The sequence below is a fragment of the Pseudopodoces humilis genome, chromosome 9 (genome assembly GCF_049639895.1).
Source record: "Pseudopodoces humilis isolate 2021_Gansu_Grassland_sample_001 chromosome 9, ASM4963989v1, whole genome shotgun sequence".
NCBI lineage: Eukaryota > Metazoa > Chordata > Aves > Passeriformes > Paridae > Pseudopodoces > Pseudopodoces humilis.
Genome location: NC_142208.1, coordinates 20,653,945 through 20,674,605, shown reverse-complemented (window position 1 = coordinate 20,674,605; position 20,661 = coordinate 20,653,945). Strand labels below are relative to the sequence as shown.

The 20,661-nt window shown below is 35.1% G+C and overlaps 1 protein-coding gene across 11 annotated transcripts in view; it reads left to right on the top strand.

Moving 5' to 3' along the window:
* EXOC6 (exocyst complex component 6) overlaps positions 1-20,661 on the top strand; it is a 115,192-nt gene that overhangs the window by 46,625 nt on the left and 47,906 nt on the right. For 10 of the 11 annotated variants that reach the window (XM_088059414.1, XM_088059416.1, XM_088059415.1 and 7 more), the window contains 13 exons: positions 46-217; positions 1,528-1,575; positions 1,689-1,779; positions 2,728-2,773; positions 9,770-9,974; positions 11,061-11,216; positions 11,872-11,940; positions 15,362-15,445; positions 15,537-15,583; positions 15,969-16,089; positions 17,975-18,046; positions 18,644-18,741; positions 19,872-19,977. In XM_088059414.1, coding sequence (XP_087915540.1) covers positions 46-217; positions 1,528-1,575; positions 1,689-1,779; positions 2,728-2,773; positions 9,770-9,974; positions 11,061-11,216; positions 11,872-11,940; positions 15,362-15,445; positions 15,537-15,583; positions 15,969-16,089; positions 17,975-18,046; positions 18,644-18,741; positions 19,872-19,977 — 1,315 coding nt within the window. The remainder of the gene's footprint in view (positions 1-45; positions 218-1,527; positions 1,576-1,688; positions 1,780-2,727; positions 2,774-9,769; positions 9,975-11,060; positions 11,217-11,871; positions 11,941-15,361; positions 15,446-15,536; positions 15,584-15,968; positions 16,090-17,974; positions 18,047-18,643; positions 18,742-19,871; positions 19,978-20,661) is intronic. The other variant, XM_088059411.1, reaches the window with a different exon arrangement.

Below are 20,661 nucleotides of genomic sequence, written 5' to 3'. Positions count from 1 at the left end.
CTGGGGAAAAAAGTAAACTTTTATTTTTTTATTTGTATTTAATAGGTCTGTATATGATGACCAACCAAATGCACATCAGAAGTTTATGGAAAAACTTGATGCCTGCATACGTAACCATGACAGGGAGATAGAAAAGATGTGCAATTTTCACCACCAGGGCTTTGTGGATGCTATTACAGAACTTCTTAAAGTTAGGGCTGATGCAGAAAAACTAAAGGTAAGGAACAAGTTTTTCACAGTTTCATATATCATTGTCTTTGAATCTAAAAGAAGAAACCAGACAGTTCTACTGAAGATTAATTTAGTGTTTATCACTAAATTAATTTATCACAGTTTAGCACTCTGATGTTTGCAGCAAGTTTTTAGAAATTAATTGAACGGGATTTGTGATTAGAGTTGTGTTGCCTGAGACAGTAATTCATATTTACAAAGCTGAATATTTTATTAGATCTCATTTTGATTTTTTTAAAATATGTTTTTTTTCAGAAAATGCTACCAAATTATTTTGCCTTTTTTAAAGGCTTTCTCAGAAGGTGAAGGACAACAAATGATAAACACAATGTTTCTTAAATAGGTCTTTTCTTAGTCATGTGTTTATATGTCAGACCCTAGAAGAACTGAAAATCCTTATTAGAAAACTAAAAATACCACAATTATGTGTGGAAAAAACCCTGTTCTTTACTTTGTAATGAGCAGGAGAGTAAGTGATGTTAGTAGTTTTCATGAGATATGAGAAACAAGATTTCCTCACAGATCAGAATGCAGAATAGTGAATTATGAGATCCGTCCCTTTTAGCTCTCCTTACACTTTTGAGAGCAAAATATGCACACCAGACAGAATGAGCATAGTTCATCAGAGGTTATGATTAGAAGACCATTATATAAAGGATATTCAGATAACAAGAGACCAAATACAGCATCAATGAGGTCATTGAGCATCTTTGTTCAGAAATTAATGAGATTTTTAATAAACTAGAATGTGCTTCCTTATTATGATGACCTAATGAGTCACTTACTATGTGGGAAAATCGGAGGTTGAGCTTTGCCTGCACCTGCAGCATTAAAATGTTGCTGTGGTTTGGAGATTTCCACGTTTGATGTTAATCAACCACCCAGTGTTTGCATTCAGCAAAGTATGAATGTTTAATTACCATAAAATGCAATCACCATTTCTTACAGACAATGAATGGCCCATAGAGCTCATTGAGGTTATCAAAAAGGGACCAGTGGTCAATTGGGTCAATGATTTGAATTGTTTGACAGACCTACAGAAACAAGGAAAGTTCAAAAATCCCAAGTAAATTTGAGAAGTTTGCCACAGAATCTGTTAGAAAGAACTGTCATAAGTAATTGAATTTAACAAAAGCCCTTTGCGATCAAAAGTTCAAGTTCAAGCTGTAGAGTTAATTTGAATTTGCATTTCTTTGTTCTAAGTTTCTCAGGAAGCATGATCTGATTACAAGGGTGAGCAGTCACATCAGGGCAATATATGCATATTTGTCTAACAAAGGTGAAATTATTTTTAAGGTCCAAGTTACTGATACCAACCGAAGGCTTCAGGATGCTGGGAAAGAGGTGAGAAAATGGTGCTTCCTCTATGGGCATTATGAATATTTGTAGCAATATAAATTTATTTGTATAATTTAAGTGTGTTTTTCTTTCCTTTTTTTTTAAAAAAAACCTTGAAGGTGATAGCCCAAACAGAGGAAATCATCCGATGTAGAGTTCAACAGCGGAATATTACAACAGTTGTGGAAAAACTACAGTTGTGTCTTCCAGGTGAGTGACCTATAGCTAAATATGATGGCAAATGATAAATAAAGTAAGTCACAATAGACAAAAGGAAAAGTCTTCTGTTTTTTCTAAGCTCTGGTCCTGTAACATCCAGTTTAACAAAAAAATGTCAACATGTATGTTCCATGTCTTTTGCAATATTTGACACAGAGCAATTGTGACAATGTCAGAAGACAGTGGTGCAAACAATGTAGCCATATACAGCTTTGAATGAATAAGTATTTTTAATATGGTAAACAATTTGTTGCTCAAGAGGGTGAGTTTTGGTGTTTAAATAGTGGGGAAAACACTAATGATGCTCTTTCAACACTGTACTTTTAGCTCTGTGTCACTACAGGTGTTTTGAAATAAAAAAAAATAATACTGTAGGATTGCACACAGCTCCATAAGGGCTATATCCTGTTTGTCATATTGGTGTAAAGTAGATTTGAGAATTTTTCTTTGTGAAGTTTTCTTGTTGACCTGTTCTGAGTACAGTAGGTGGTACTGTTGCCTTTTTATGGAGATGGGCCATGGACTGGTAATGCAGATCAGGTTGTGGCATGTAGTAAGTGAATGAATATATTAGATAGGTATAGTGTTGACTGTTTTGTTAGTCTTAATTCTTTTTAATTTAAAGGCTGTTAAGAGTTCAGCTATTTTTTTCTTTTTTAGCTGCATTCTAGAATATTTTTTGCTAGGTTTATCACATTCGCGCTACAGTAGGAATTAAATAAGGTAAATATAGCACATCCTTTTCTATTTCTAAGTTTGTCCTTTACAGTACATTCTTTCCTCTTTTATTAACTAAAGCCACAATAAGACTCACAAGTTAATCTTCTTGCTTTTATACTATTTCTATTTCTAAGTTTGTCCTTTACAGTACATTCTTTCCTCTTTTATTAACTAAAGCCACAATAAGACTCACAAGTTAATCTTCTTGCTTTTATACAGTGCTGGAAATGTACAGCAAACTAAAAGAACAGATGAGTGTAAAAAGGTGAGTGAATTTATTTCTATGAGAAAAAATGTAACATTTGTAAGTAAGTCGACAGAATAGCAAACACTTATGTAAACAAGTAAGTGTTCTTAGACTGTAGTTTGGTTTACTTGTAGTCTTTGTTTCCTAGTACTAGTCTGTATTTCAAGAATATTTGAAAATGTTTTATTAAAGAACTTCTAGGACCTTAGTGATTGCTGTGAAAAATAATGCTTACTTAAATGGGTATGACATGTAGTGAAATTACGATTATAAAATGTGAAATAAAGTTAACTGGTTTGTATTACTTAAAGCAGTTTAAGAAGCAAGAAAAATAAGATCATTAGGGACTAAAGGTCTTTTTGAGTTCATTAATATCTGATTAATATATCATGATATATTTAAATTAAATTAATATTACCAGAAGAAAGGACATTTTGCTCCTTATACCTTTCTTTAGACCTGTCTGGTTTCTCTAAGCTTTTTGTGTAAATGGGACTATGAGAATGACGTGCAGATAATGTGTTGTTTGGGATTTTTCCCTCTGAGACAAATTGACTTGTTAAAAAGAATTTAAACTATAATTAAAAATTAATTTCTAGGATAACAGTTTATTACTGGTACATGACCAGCTGCTCCTTCCTTCCTGTTGTGTCTCCACTTTTTATTTTCTCAGGGAGCCACTCACTACTGCTGTAGTCCCAGTATCCCCAATTCTCCCTCCCTCCCTCCTTCCCTCCATGGCAGCTTGGTGGCCCCTGCCCCCTGCTTTAGCTGCATCCTGTCCCCCTGGGGTTGCTGCCTGCACCTCACACACCCACCCCAGCAATACCACTGCTGCTGCTGCTTTCTTCTTCATGATTTCCATATCATCACTGCCCCCGTGATCCCTGCCTGCTTTTCACGGCACCTCAGTCACACCGATGTTCTGTGTCTGCCCTTCCTGGGTTCCTGGTTGCTGGCGGTGCCTCTTCGTGCACTTGGCACCACTGCAGGGAGCTCCTGCTGACAAGTCTGTCTGGGCAGGACTGTTTCCATTTGGAATGAGCTGTGCACAGTCAGTTGTCTGCAGGGCTGCTATGTAATACAGATTTACTTTTGGACTGTTTGTCTGGATTTCAGTTTATGAGTAGCCAGCACCTCCTACCATACTGTTGGACGTCTGAAAACCCTCAACAGCAGCTACTGTGTGAGCAGTCAGCTCTAAAGCCTATGTGCAGAAATGTCCAAAATGCTTCAGATTAACTGTACACATCAGATCTATGAACATTGCAGCAAATCTGATGCATCTTTGACAGTGATATGTGCACTCCATGATACCTATGCATGTTTGCTCTCTGGGAGGTCTTTTGCAGAAATACAAAAAGCTTTAAGAATGACCTTACAGCTATGGCACTATGGTGTCTCTTACTACAATTAAAGTTGCTATATGTGAACCAGTGTGGTAGATCTCATCAGCTTGACTACTATACAGTGTTACCTCTGAACAGGACACTGGTTCAGCATCTGCTTAGAGTAGCTGGCACCTAGTAGTAGTAGCATGTTGCAGTATTCTTGGAGCAGCTCTGCAGAAAGATAGAAACAATCCCCTTGCTATTTAAGTCAGAGATCAGACCGAAGAATGTGCTGTCTGAATCACACCACTTCCCTCTGCAAGGTCTTCTGTGGACAGTGCTGCGTTTAGTGTCCTGAAAATATTGAAAACACTGGGTTCAATGCCTGCATTCTGCCCTACCCTTGCTCTGCCAGGCAAGACAAGCAGCATCCTGGTTTTAGAATTGCAGGGGAAGTTGTAGTTCCTAGTGTCATCATGTAAAGACCATTTAGGTGAGATAAAATTACTGATGGTTTTTAGCATTTTGGCTCCGTATTTGCTAGTGATTTTGTAGAGTCCACTGATGGTTGACGTGCTTTCCAAGAAGCCATCAATACTCTTCACATCTTAAAGACTTCTATCTGATAATTTCCCTGTGGAAGTTGTTGCCAGACAGGAAATCTTAAAAGTCAAAGGACTTCTGAATTGCGGGGTTTGCGTATGTTATTGTCATACCATAAGGAGATCTAAAGGAGAGGGGAGATGCCATAGCTTTGATGTACCATGCCTTAAAATCACATGGAGTGCAGAAGGCTTAGACTCTGCTGCAGGCTACTTCTGCAGCTCAGATAACTCTCATTAGCTATGCTACAGTTACTATTTTGCCTGTGACTTTACGCTTCCCTATAATACAGCATGTATATATACACCCATATAATGCAGGTGGCTATTCCACCTTTCAGGTAACACAACTGGTAATCTCCTTGTGGCTCAGAGTGCATGTATTCTGGCCTTTATCACTACTGAAATATGGAGTTACAGCAAGAACATCCATGGTGTCAGTGCAAAGACCTGTCAACTGATGTGTGCACATACAAGGGATTTCAAAATTGATCTGCCTAAGTTTTGCTGTGAAGCTTTTCCATGGAAGAGTCAGAGAGTAGCAGTCACAATCTGAGACATAAAAAAACAAATAAAGAATGTTTATTTTAGGCAAAGATAATTTCTTATAAACCTTCATTCAAGTTTGTTAATGCAGCAAAGCTTTCACTGTTATTTTTTTATAAAAAGACATCTTGACTTTCTCTGCTTGTGGCCTTTTAGAACATATTTTTGTTATTCCATTGTCTTACAGTCTTGCACCATGAATAAAACTCTCAATTCTAATGTTTAACGGAAGGGAAAACAAAAATATGGGTATTATGTATGTTTGGGGGATAGTTGTTACAGGAAAAAGATTGGAATTTCATTTTCTTTTTCCGTGGCAGACCTCTTTTAAGGCAATGCAGGATTTTGGATCTGGAATACATACTGGTTTGTGCAGGTGGAACAGAGGTTTAAGAGAAGTCCAAAACGCATCTATTGATAGCAACTTTTGGTCCTTTACCAACATGGGTAATGTTTGAACTGATGACCTAGAGGTGAAAGGCTCTGTATCCTATTTATCTGTCTCCTGAGCCATGGATAACACAAGTTGACAAGAACTGCAGTAGTGAGAGGAAGTAACTGCAGAATCTGCTCTAAACAGACACAGTTGGCTGGAAAGAGCTACAGAGGGTTTAAAGTCTTAACTGAGGAAGCACAAAGGAGAAGTGTGGTTTCTTTGCTGCTCTCCCAACCGCCTAGTGGGGGCTATGCACTTACACAATTCGAGCTCGAATTTTAAGTCACAGATAAGGTCATCACACATTTCATACAGCTCTGTTACCATGGCCTTCATGTTTGGATTTTGATATGTGCCTTGGGACCTGCCTCAGTCCTGGCTGCTTCAGGTGATTGTGGTCTAATTGGGAATAGTTAGAACTGGTGCTTTCACAAGTCTTTTTCCACAGTAAAAAGCCCAAACCCGTTGTACAATGGAAATAATTCAATAAGTCTACTCATGTCAATATGGAAGATATCAGAACAGCTAAAACCATGGTAATTTGATTTTGTTTTTCTGCATTGTTATGGAACAGCATCAGAATGAAGCACTGGATTTTACCAGCAGCTAATCAATACTTCCCAGAGGTGCTATGGATCTGGCAAAAAATGCCATCAGAATTTATATCATGGGGTTATTTGATACTGAAATTTCAGCTTTTTTCTTTGTCACCATTCTCAAGCATTATTAATTTGATAATTTCGCTTTCTAAAAGAAATTCCTACCACATCATTATTGACAAAAAGGGTATTCCACATCTTGGCTTTTTCCACACAGCAGCTCCTTAATATGATTTTCAGAAATACTGAGCTTTTGATTTACTTTACAGAAGTTTCAGAGTTCGTAGTGCCTCTGTCTCAGTTCATGGTCCTTTGGGCAGCTGACAAAATTTGTATGCTGGGAAAGTTTGAAACTTAGGTTTAAATTATTTGGTTAGTTTAATCTAGTTGATAATGCAACTAGATCTAAAAACAAAAGAAATACTTGTGGTAAAAGGATTTCAATTGCAATTTCAACATGTTACCTTCAGGATCTCTCTGAATATGATTTTTCTGTAGCATTATGGAAAAATCCCAAGGAACTCCCTTAAATATGTTTGGTAGAAAAGTTTTAGGTATTTACTCAGTGGAAATGTGGTAAGCAAGAGTATACAGCATTTCTTCTAAGGGAAACACTAAAGTTGAAGGATAATACTATTTTTTCCTTGTAAACTAGGTCTGTTTCCTTAATTAAAATAAAATGGAGATTTTGTCTCTCAGGTTTTTTCAGCAGGAAATTTTGGGGTATAACTACATGTTTTATTACTTAATAAGCTTGTGTGCAATTAAATTATTCTCAGTAAAATTAAGTCTTTGAGTTCGTCTTGCTCCTTGTCTGTGTCATTTCTTTACTGCTGTAGCTTAACTTGATGGGGCTTTTTTAGTAAGTTATGATATTTCTCTTTACTGCCTCCAAATAACAGTTTGCTGATAAAAAACTTAGAAGTTCTCTTTGTGATTTAAAGCATAAAGAATACTTTATGTACACTAAAGTAATGGTAATTTTCTTTTAAATTTCGGAGGTTTTGTGTGTTGATGTTTTCGTATTCTATACAGACCTGACTGTTCTGTGTCTGGAGCATTTTGCAAAGAATAAGATGATGCTAGACACTAATATTAATATTTGGAGAGAGGTGGGGTGGCTGTTTCTTTGTTGTCAGGTTTTTTAAATTTACTTTTGTGTTGTGTGGTGTTTTTTTTTCTTTCCTGGTTCTTGCTGGTATTAGAAGGTTCCATTTGGACAGTTTAGAGACTTTAGTAAAATCCATTGTGCAGTTTTTGTGTTCTGCTGTCAAAATGGATCCGTTCTATACAGTCTTATCATATGACCCATATAGGTGTTTCAAACTTGTATCTTAAGTTTGAAAAAATGATAAATTTTGCATTGAGGAGCATATTCTCCTAAGATCAGCTCAGAAGAATAGACAGGAGAATGCTATATTTAGATGAAAAAATAACTTTGAAGATACTTCTTCAACTCATTTGTAGTCAAATGGGCAATCTTCACCTTGTGCAATTGATAATACATGATGGGAACAAAATAATATTGTCAAAACCTTTAGCATTGAGTTAAATCTATTGAAAGTTTTAAAATCTAAATATATAAATACATCATTCTGTGAAATGATATGCAAAACTTTTTGGTTTAAATTCTGACCTGCAGATGACCTTCAAATTAATAGGACTTCAGTGCTTTATTAGAACAGATGTTAAAAGGGCAAGGTCCTGAGCTCCATATATGTATAATTAGTAAGGCACTCTAGAATGGATTTAGAATGGATTATGTTAATTCTGATCTTAGAGCCAGCAGTCAAAAACCTCCCAGATGAACTAACAGTGTTCTGATAAGCTGATCTGTATAATTTAAATAAAAACCTTTTATACGATTTTGATGCTATTATGGTTTTATTCCCCAGAAGTCTCACCATGTGGCACTCTTGGCCATTTTCTATTTAGAAAAACAAAACCCACACACATAAACCCCCCAAGACCTTTTCTTATGTGCAACATTCCCGTCACCTTATGTATATTTTCTATAAACCAAGCATATAACAAACAAAAGCTCCTAATTTACACTTGAAACCTCTTTATTTGCAGTCTTCTGAAAGCAGCTCTGTTTTGGAATAAAAGAGAAGGTTTTTCCCATCCTCCAGCTATGCTGAGCTGTTAACTTAGAAATGTCTTGATTAAGAAGATTCAAAACACTGTCTTAATTTCAGAATTGAGCAAGAAATTATGTTAATTGTGACTGTAGTGTTAGTAATTTGTTATTGCTTGTCTACTAAAGAAATCAGAAACTTGGCTTACATTTTTTGAAAGTGTTTACTCACTATATATGCAAAGTAATGCCCAGAAACTAAAGAACCCTAAAGGACACTTTTCTAGGTTTTTTCTCATTTGAAGGGATTCTCCTCATATTCAGCTTTTTCCCCTCAAGATAATTTGGTAATTTTTCAAAACAGATTGTGTTGGACTTTAAGGAAGAAAAAGGAATTAAAATTATGGAAGAAAAGCTGAAAATGGGTTAAGGATGTTACTCCATATTTGTGGAAAGAAAGGTTGGAACTAGCAGCAAGTTAACTCCATCTGATCTGAGTGTTTCTGCTTTTCCAGTTTAAGACCACGGTAGAAGGAATCGGTTTACCTTATTCTGTTCTAATTGGATAAACTAAATTCATTTTCCCTACTCCCTCCAGGACTGAGTACCTGGTAAGAATATTACATAAAGGGAAATTATTTTCACATCTGCAGTTGACTACTGTCCTACTTATGTTTAGCGTGGTTCCTGTGCCTCTCTTTAAACTGTGTTTAAGATCACAGGTTTGTTGATTCTGGTACTTGGTTAATTCAATGTAGTTGTCTTCTGGGTGGGATAGACTGTATTTTGTCAGAAGAATTCATAGGTTTGTGTTTTACAGCAAAGTCCAATATACTGCTGGAAAAAGTATTGTTCAGGATAGATGTATATGTGTCTTTTCCACTAAGAATGGTGGAAAGAGGGTGGGCATAGATGTGTGTATGTGTTCATGTACACCTGAAGAAGGCAGGTACCTGCAGGTATGCTTTATCAAGCAATACCAATTTTTTTCATTGTTTGGTGCATATGCTGCAGTGTTGGGTGCTTGGCAGTTTGTGTATCAGAAAAAAACCCCAAATCATTAAAAAATCCTAATCAGTTCAATCTAGAAGGGAAGATGGTGGTTATTACTTCAGTGTCTCCGTTCTGCAGGATGCTCCATGTGGTACTGGGACTGTTGATCAGAACAGTTAATACTATAGGAGCCTACTTAAAGTTTTGACTTGGCTGAGTCACTCTGGCACTTCACTGGGGTTTTTTTCCAACTAAAGCATTATATGGATGACCTTTTGATTGATAATTTTTTTTAAAAATTTTTCTAAGAATAGAGTAAATTAATTAGATGCATATTGATTCCATGTGTGATATTGATATATATGTTTGATAAATTATTTTACCAACTTTTAATAAGAAGCTGCATAATTTTATTTTAATCTCTTTGTAGATACTATTCTGCTTTGAAAACAATGGAGCAGCTAGAAAATCTCTATCTTCCTAGAGTTAGCCAATACCGCTTTTGCCAGATAATGATAGAAAATCTTCCAAAACTACGTGAAGAAATAAAAGAAATATCCATGTCAGATCTGAAGGATTTCTTAGAGAGTATTCGAAAGCATTCTGACAGAATTGGGGAAACTGCCATGAAACAGGTAAACCAGCCAAACAGAATTACTTCTGTCCTGTTGTGCACTGAAAATTTCAGTTGCATTAGTCTCAATTTATTCCAGAAGGTTTGTTCAAAGATTGCAGTCATCCCACAGATCTGTGAGTAAAGATGGAGAGCTTTAAAATGCGAACATGTTGTGTGGGTTTCATCAGTGTCCTAGACAAGAGGTAGTTTCCTTCCTGAGAAAGGAAGGAGAGATGCTGTGTATCTCAGGTTTCAAGAAATTATGAATTACTTTGAGTAGTCAACTCATGGGTAGTGTGTATCTCAGCAGCTACTGCATCAGAACAAAGAGCAGCCTATCTGGCCAGCTGGCCAGGATGAATTAGACAAAAGAAGTGTTGAGATAACTAGTTCTCTCTAAAGTGCTACTCATACAGAAGACTGAGGTAAGAACCAGAAGGAGACTGAGACAGCTGGAGGCCTTGCCTGCTCCATCACAAAATAATCTGCCACTTCAGAGCACTGCTACTAGGCGAGGTTTAAAGCAGTTAATGCTTTTAAAATTTATTTGGAGAGCAAATAATGTTTTCATTTGACTTCTCGTTGACAGAATTTGGGTTGGGTTGCCATTTTGTCATCTAAGGTTCTTGTAAAATGCAGCACTGATTTTTATAAATGTAACCTAATTGCAAGGTTATGCTGTGCTGCCTTCAATAGTAAGGGCAATATAGTGCCTTTGACTTCTGCAGCTGACTGCTCACTTAGGCTTAACTGAAGACGGCAAAAAAGTATCTGGGAACTCAGATACCTGTACTTCATTTAAATACTGATTCTCTGCAATTTATGATCAGGAAAATTACAGATTGATTTATAAATATTTTTCTGCCTTTAAAATTTTATTCTGGTCATTAGGGAAAAGTTATTCAGGATTCACTATTGAATTTATTTGTCATCCCAAGCTGATTAAAGGCAAAATCACTGGTGTGTAGGCTGAGGGCATGCATGTGCCTTGCATTTATACTGATGTATATTCAATTGCACCACCTGTTTTTCATATCCTAGCATATACTCATCAGTAATGGAATTTGACTTGCATGCCTCTTAATTGATTCTACTCTTAAAACAGGCACAGCAGCAGAAAACCTTTAGTACTGCTCTTCAGAAGCAGAATAATGTAAACTATGGTCGGAATATGCATTTAGGTAGAAACAGGATTTTGGAATCCAAGAATGAGATCACATTGAAGCGAACATTTGAAGATGAGGATGAACATGAAGAAGAGGTAACTTTGTACTAAATCAGTTCATCTTATTTGAAGTGAATTTTGTAGATTTATTGAACAACACTCTCTGTCTTTACACATGGTTTAGATGGTTAACATTAACAGAACACCTTCAAGGTGTGCCAGTCCAGATCAGCATTTTAGGGTGAAAAATTAATGTAAAATATTAGTTGTATTAATGCTAGCTTCAGCATTGTGTTTGAGGACATTCAATTGGACAGGACTTGCAGTTATTCTGGAATTCAGTTGTAATTTACATCATACATTGCCTGCCCACTGTTAGTGTTACATGACTCACTAGAATATTCTGGTGTTGCTAAATCCTGCATTTTGGTGTTGAGGACCTCATCTTAGGTGAGAACTCTTTCATCTGTCAAATATTCAGTATTCCTAAATTGAATAAAACAGTGAGTATTTAGACCTTTATATCTGATACTCTTGAAACACAGAAAAAGGAGTGTGGTATTCTAACACAAAATTTGACTGTAATTCTAAAGGAGGAGAGATTGCAACAATTGTTTTATTGTTTCCCAATAGGAGCCATCTATTTTTGAGTCTTTATTATGTAGACAAGTTCTTTTGGTAATATATCTCATTTTGTAGATTATATGCTTATTATGTTTTATATACTCTTCTTTTTCCTTTCCTTCTTCAGGTTTTAACAGCCCAAGATCTTGTAGACTTTTCTCCAGTCTATAGGTGTTTGCACATCTACTCAGTTTTGGTATGTATTAAGGTGACCTCAGAAAGAGATTTACAGTTTTGAAGTGACATATTCATTTTCACATTGTTCATACCCTTAATAGTTCCCAAACAGGCAAGTATAGTATATATATATAGTATATATACTATATATACTATATATATACACTAGAAGCATATACATATGCTTCTAGTGTTAGTAGTTCTGGATGAACCAGCTGGGATGGGTATGGGTACTCAGGGCATGAGCCCATGTGTGCTTTTGTATGCATAATAAAGGACACTTCCCAAGGCATTTATTACCTAGGTGTTTTAAATATATGTGTAAAATATGCATGTTTGCCTTAATATTGGTATCCACACTTTTACAGTTCCCACAAGTATTCTATGTTACCTAAGTATTTGGATGAATGTTACAAAACATAGGGATATTCAGTCTGAATCTTGGGGAAATCAGAGTAGTAGCAAAAAATATGAAGCAAAATCTGAAGATTCTAACAGGGTGTGCCCAGGCAAATTACATTCAACTCAATGGCAGAAACACAATAGCCTGTTTTAGCTTCTGTAAAAGAGATTCAGTGCACAAGCTTACAAAGATGAAAACCTTATTTGGGAAACATAGCATCATATTATTTGTTGTTTTCTTATCTTTCCTATGTCTCAGTTACTTTTGAAGTCAGATTACTTATAGAATTTAAGTATCAGTGACATGAAGTTGATGTACTTGTAAGTATTGCTAATCCTACAGTCTCAGCTGCACCTGCCTTCAAGCATTCAGGCTGGGTTATCTTCTTTTTATGGAATCCTTGCAGCTGTGTTACATGAAACATTGCATATTACAATGTTACATTGCATATTGAAATACTTTAAATGTAATTTCACTGTAACTTTTTTTTTTAAAGAAAAAATGCAAATAAAACCATCATTAATTGTTCATCTCACTGAAAATTTGGGAAGGACAGAAAGACAGGCTGACAGAACTATTGGAAGAGTAGACTGTTTCTTTTAACAGAGAACAGTGTGAAATAACACATTAAAAAGAATGTGTAAAATTAAGCATGCCAGCTGACAACAACTACTAATTCTCTCTTTAGTATAATAAAGGAGCAGGAAGTAAAATTGAGAGATTACATTTAATAGTAATATATAATTATATTTTTCACTTTGGCAAGGATCCTGAAGTTGCATCCTTCATCCAAAGATAAGCTTTTTGGGTTTACACGGGAAGTTTTCCAGATTCCAAATTCACCAGAGACAGAAAACAACTTGGAGTGCTCCCTGATATCAAAAATGGTTGTTGATGTAGACTTCTGTATTTCCTGCCACCATAATTTTCTTAATAAGCCATAATAGCATTATTAAGAGTTTGCATTAGCCACTTCTGGGGATCCTTCTCATTTACCTTGTGTTGCAAACCATTTATTTTGAGTTTAGAGAACTTGATGATGGCAAAGAAGGGGAGTTGATACCAGATGATCTATAATAAGGCTTTTACATCAAGTGTTATGTTCTTAATTAATTCCGTCTCTGCTACAAAATATTATAATTTCACACAGGACAGTAGTTTTCTACTCTGCTTCTTCATATTGAAGAAGAAAGCACAATTTTTATATACCTCAGAATATTACACAGCTTGTGATTCTAACCTAGTGATGGCAAGATACATACATACCAAACATAGACTATATTTATGGACCAGTAACCTTTCTTGAGACTAAAAACTTACGAGAAATATACATAAAGATCTTTATTTAGCCTGTGTATTATGTGAGATGCTGTATAAAAAATCTGATGAAGATACCCCTTCCCCTTTTACATATAATGTTACTTTTTAATAAAACACTGTATCAGTGTATAACAAGTGTATCTATGGTGTGAAATATTCCTAAAATTTATAACAAAACATGAACTGATTTATTGTTCATGTAATTTTGGAAGCTGGACAAAACAAATGCATCGCTTTGTTATATTTTATCTTGCCTAGGCTTTGCTGATTCAGTGAGTGAACCATCAAGGTTGTTGGTGTATTCTCTTGATTGCCTCAGCACATCTGGTTCAAACAGTTGTTATGCCTGAATCATTAATTGTGACTGCGTAGTATAGCATGGTCTATAAATAATCATAAGATATTTTACATCTCCACTTATGTGGATTTGAGAAGAACTAATCCTTTTCACTTGAGAAGCTTTTGTCAGGACTGGGTAGAGATTTGATGCTGGAGGTAGAAGTCAACAATCTGAAAACTGCACTGAATATTTGGGCTGGAGGTGAATGGTTGGTACCTGTGATCCTTAGGTGTCTGTATGAATTGGAACATACTGTGTAGAGTTCTGCTGCAACAGACAGTGTTAGTAAATTTGCATCTTGGTTTCAAGTGGATTTTTTTTTGGGTTTTAAGCAAAGTCTCTTTTACTTTTAGGCTTTCTTAGGTTAGCAGTATTTCTAAATATGACTAAATATTCATTAATAGCTAAATATTCATTATGAACTAAATGTATATGTTATAAAGGAGTTAGGTAAGTAATCCTGGTTTAGTAGGATAAAATGTCTAATTGACATTAATTAATGACAATATATATTAATGACAATAATAATTTGATTTGGAAATTTTTGGATGACCAGGTAATGGAATTCTAAATAGCAGTGGCCTAATAATAGGCTCATAAAGTAAAAACAAACCTTAAAAATGCTAAGCTCTTTTATTCTGCTTGCATACAAATTGCTTGTGGTTTGGTAGATAGACGAGTCAATGTAGCACTGATTTCAGATGGACAGATGGTTTCTACTGAATGGTCATCTTAATGAGATGAGTAGGATGTCACTTGAATTCCTCATAATACGATCTTTAGGCACAGAAGGTATTGTATTTTTAAGGATCCTGATAGGAAAAAAAAAAAATCCAAGTCCACACTCATTATAAATCCAAAGAGAATAAGCAAATATTCAATAAATCTCATGTGTGTCTCTCCTCAGGCAAAGCTAATGCAGGCAGTGTTCAGATGTGTCATATATTCACAGAAGCATTTTTGTAACAACTTTATAATGCAGTTACTTTCTTGAATAACCTAGAGAAATGTTTTAGGAGACAATGAATTTCAGTTATACAGTAACAGGCAATATGCCTCGTCTATGAATATTAATATACTCTAAAAGTTGTAGTTTAAAAATGGACACACTGTTTAAAATGCACAGTGTTGCTTGGCAAAATGTAGGCATGTGAGCAGAATTTCTATTTACAGTACAGGCTGTAAGCTTCTCTACAGAAAAAGGTAATTTCTGTGTATTTCATGCATACAAAACTTTGCCGGTGTCATCTGGAGATTTACATGTGGAATAAATGAAAAATATGTGCTTAATTTAAGAGAATAGTATCTTTAATTTAAGAAGGGCCTTTTTCACACTGAGACATTTTTCTTTTTTTGACTACTTACGTCTTTTTTTAGGGTGATGGAGAAATATTTGAAAATTACTACAGAAAACAAAGGAGAAAACAAGCAAGATTAGTTCTGCAACCACAGTCAAGCATGGTAACCAGTACTTTCGGTTTTGTATTGATTTGAGTTGAAGCTAATGCTTAGTGATATTTTTGTTCCTAACTTGTTTTTTTTTCATTGAAAGCATGAAACAGTAGAAGGCTATAGAAGATACTTCAGTCAAATTGTAGGGTAAGTTTTCTAAATGAAAATTTATTTCAGTTTTACTGTGTTGATTCTTAATTCAGCCTGTGTTCACCCATTGTCCAGGAAATTTCTTGTGCAAGAGTCAGTTTCTGCACAAATCATTTGGGTGGTTATTGGTGGATCTGAGTAGGAAAGAGCATCCAGATCCTACCAGCACAGTGCCCTACAAGGACCCTCCAGCAGTTTTGGCTCCAGATGGCATGAAACAAACTTTCCACATTTTTACTTTGTTCTGGTTGAAGCACAACACCAAACCTACTGAAGTGGTGCTGCTTCAGTAGGGAAGGTTTTGGCGATGCTTGGGTGTGAAGGGTAATATTTGTTCTAATATTAGAAACAACTAAATAATTCAAGTATTATTTTGTTTTAGTTTTTTTGTAGTAGAAGACCACATTTTACATGTAACCCAAGGATTGGTAACTAGGACATACACTGATGAACTGTGGAACATGGCCCTTTCCAAGATCATTGCTGTTCTTAGAACACATTCAGTAAGTGAGAAGTCTTACCAATATTGCAGTTTAAAGCCTCTTCCTTCAGAGCTCTGTGTATTTAAAGCTGGGATAGCAACAAAGTGAAAAATTACACCTTTCTCATGTTTTCTTTTTCTTGTGATTAAAAATTGCTCAGATTTGGGAGGGAGCCTGCCAGGCTTTTGTTTTTCCCAACAGTATCAGGCTGTGATCCGCAGCCATGGGCTATTTGCATAATCCTCCACTGATTTACAACTCACTGGGTCTTCCAAACGTTCTCTTAGTCCAGCAGTTTAGAATATGCAGAGTTAATCTGCTGTTATTATTGCAATCCTTCCTCATTAGTCTCAACTGACCTCTTCATTAGATCAGATTGAATAGTTCAGCACTGAAAGCAGCACCAGGAAATAGTTCCTAATTATCATTCCAAATGCTGTGTTTCCAAAATAAACTCCACCAGCAAAACCCTTGCAGCTCTCTCTTCACTGCTGTGGTAGTGTTATGTTTATGTTGAAGTAAAAGCATTAGAAAACTTCCGTATCACTTGGGTATTTTGGTGCATTCAAGTGTGTCTCCTAAAGTTGTATTCCTACCTTAGGTGCAGTGATGCTGTATGCTGTTTCTTATTCCTCTGTGAAAAACCAATGGAATACACATTGTTCACTCAGACTGACAGATAATAAATTGCTTCAGAGTTTACTATTGGTGTAACTTTCACTGTCAGAAAAAATGCAACAACTTTAACTTCCCCTTTTGAATGTTTGCTAGGAGCATTTGCTTTATGCAGTGTTATTTTTATTTTTATTAAAATTGATCTTTAATTCAAAAAATATTTTATATTTCATATATACTGGGGAAAAATGAGGAAATAGTTGAGATTGCAACCATACTTATTATAGGACCTTTATTAGCAGTGGTACATGAGGTGTTCTCATACCTTTTTACTACTTTTGAGAGGATTAATGAGATATATTCATCCAGCATTTTTTTCAACTAAGTACTTTGCTAGTTAACTGTCTCCATGTGTATTTAGACACCTCTATAAGAATATGATAATTTAAAGGTTGAAAGTAATGTAATCTCTAATGAACTCTTAAAAGTCTTGTTGTGTCCAATAGGTCACTATTTCTCCTCTATATGCATAATTCCCATCAAACCAAATTCTATCAGAATCTCTCTAATATCATCCTGCTGAAGACTAATGTTTAGATAAATAAACCAAACCCTTTATTTTAATAAATTATGCTAAGAACAAAACTTCAAGAAAGGTGAAGCAGGTGTATATTGGCTTCAACCAATACCGTATTCTCATGAACTTTTATTTTAATATAATTTTTTTTTACTTTATCCACTATTTCAAATAGTGAAGGTGAGGTGAAAGCCTTAGTTGTATGACTCTACACCTCTGAAAATCAAATTTCAGTTTCAGTCATCTGGTAAATAACTTAATGTCTTGACCTTTTTATAATCCAATTTAAATTTGAAATAGTTCAGAAAATATTTTTTAAAGTTTTACCCATATAGCTGGATAAACTGTTTGAGGTGGCACAGCATTAGTGAGACCCAGGCTTGGTGGTCAAAAGAATGTCCAGTGGAACCTCTGTGATACTGATTCAGCCAAGTGTGCTTATATTCCACTAAAATAAATGTGATTTTCAGTCTCAGTATACCATGCTGGTATTTATTGAATCTCATATTTTAGTTGTCTCTTTCTGAACTTTTACACCATTATAGTTATATAAAAATTTAACAAATACTTTTATGTAGCTGAACTAAGTAAAGACAAACAAGTATAAATTGTTGTTCACTAAGGCTGGATAATTTAACCTGTGATACTATTCTTTGAAAATGTATGTCCCATATTTCAAATCCTTTAAATAAAACCAGAATTTTTCACTTTCAGTCATATTGTAGTGATCCTGACCTTGTTCTGGAACTGAAGAATCTCATTGTAGTATTTGCTGATACTTTGCAGGTACATACTGTATTATTAATTTAACTGAAATTCTTGTAGGCAGATTTTAACTTTAGATGAGTGCAGTGTTTGTGTTTTCATGAATAATATATACAAATCAAACCCAAAATTGCACAGTAATATTAAAAAAATGTATTTCATGCCTTAGCCTCTCATTTTCCGTGTTATGAACTGAACATAAGTGTTCTGGGCTATCCAGCAAGCATCAGCTATTCATATGTGTGCAAAATTATTGTTAGTTTTGTAATTTGTATACGCTCTTGTCTTTTAAAAGTGCTTTACTTCTCATCTTAAAAAAGAATAGCATTCCAGTTATCATTAAGTCTTTAGCTGAAGGACTAACTGAACATCACTGGAAAGTATTCTTGCAGTTTTTAACAAACAAGGAGAAATGGTGCAAATTTCCCAATGCACAGGATAAATACTTTGGTAAAAATGTAATAAATCAACATGTAGTGTGCTACATGTACTATAATTTGTGTTATAGAGATGATAAGATTGAATATAAGTCTCACCTCAGACTTCTGAAGTGTTGTCTTAAGAATTGAGTGTATTGTTTCTTGATCTATCTATCCCTTCTTCATTTTCATCCTTCAGGGCTATGGTTTTCCTGTGAACCGACTATTTGATCTTTTATTTGAAATAAGAGACCAATACAATGAAACACTGCTTAAAAAGTGGTCTGGATTGTTCAGGTTAGTATATCAAAATAGTTGTGCCTTTTGTATTTCATCTATTGTTTTTGTCTGAGCTCGAGTTTTTATGATGTAATTCAGAAAGAATTTATTAACTCAAATGTTGTGTATGAATTTCAGGGTGGTTAGGACTAAGATACTCATCACATGTAACTATTAAATAGAAGAAGAGACATCAAATACTGCTTCTACAGTTAATGGAAAGAAGAAAGGTCTCCAAGGGGACATCATTGGAGAAACATGCAGGAGAGAGACATCTGTTTCTCTTCTTTAGGAACCTGATAATTCCAGGTTATTGCAGTAGGGCTTTAGGCTCCTAATTTAGGTTGTCTTAATGTTTATTGTTGGTTGATATGCATATCTGCCTGACAAACTACTGTCATTGCCACTATATCTTCTTGTTTTTTTAATGAAAGACATTTTCCACCAATTCTTTGGGATCATTTGATTGAATAAAATCTAAGCCCAGGAATACATCAGTCTGAGACTGTACTCCATGGCCTGTTTGCAGAGAGGGTGTGATGTCTCAATGTGTAGAAATTGCTTGCCATAAAGTGTTTTATTACAGAAAACCTTAATATTAAATTGACCACTTAAGGTTCTCCAGTTCCCTGTGCTTCTGTTATAGACATTTGACTTGTACAGAAGTGCAGAAGGTGCCCAAACAATGCTGTGGCCATTTCCTGCTTGAAGTCCATTCAGTCGTCTCCATTGACCATATGCAGCTCTGGTGCCAAAGTGAGACACTCTGAATATCAGCTTTAGTGTAGGAAAAGTGCAGGTTTCGTTAATCAATAGGTATATTATGGTTTACTCTGGAGTGGATTAGTTGCTCTGAGGTTCCTTTGCTGTATTATGCGCATATTAAAACACTTTTGGGTATTTTTTTCCTGTGTGGTTAAACATACTGTAAAGAGTTAACACATATGAAGTATTTCCAAAGTAATCAAAAATACTTGTTATGTGTAAAATTCTTCAACTTTTTTAAGATGCAGACCTAAGTGTGGTGGTAAAATTTATATTTATTATATATATATATATATCCTTGTATCTTTTTATATATATTTACACTTTAACACCAGAAAATACTGTTACATATCCAAATTTTTTTCACTTTGCTTATTCACCAGGGATATTTTTGAAGCTGACAACTACAGCCCTATCCCTGTAGCAAATGAAGAGGAATACAGAATTGTTATAAGCAAATTTCCTTTTCAAGATCCAGAGCTTGATAAGGTAAGGGAAGCTTTTATGTTATTAAAGTTTGTGACAATCCAGTTGAGGACACTAGGGACAGTAATGATTTCTATAATTAAAAAACAATTAAAATTTGAAAAGCTAGGTCGATTAAGAGGCTAAATCACCTTCTTTGTGTGTAATTATCTAGTCATAAGTAAATATGAAAATGAAAGGTTGAGTCATTTGCTCAGATGTTTGAGTGAATAATGAAATCCATTGTTTTGTAAACAAATTAATAATAGAGTTAAATTGATAAAGTCCTTACGTAATTATAATGCAATCTGTCTTTAGCTAAATTTTGTTGCAACTTGTGTTTAATTACTCAGTATATGCTGTTGTATTGCAAAATATATGTAAAATAGAGATTGGTTAGAGACAATGATTTCTGTATTTCACTTTTACATATTTGTGTTTGAGCATGTGGGGCAAAATACACATGAAGGGACTGTGAATAATTCTGCTGTAATAGCACTGCAGTAGGATGTCCTTTTGTAGCCTCAGCCATTCTTTCACTACAGGCTCTCTTCACAGAAAGGTGATTAACCTGTTCTGCTAGTCAAGTGTGATTTTAGAAATAGCAGTGAGGAAATAAGAGGCTCATCATGGAGTCTGTAGAGGGGCACTAAGTCTGAGAACCACATGACAGTGGGAGTAACTGCTGTAGGGGGAAGCTCTTTTATA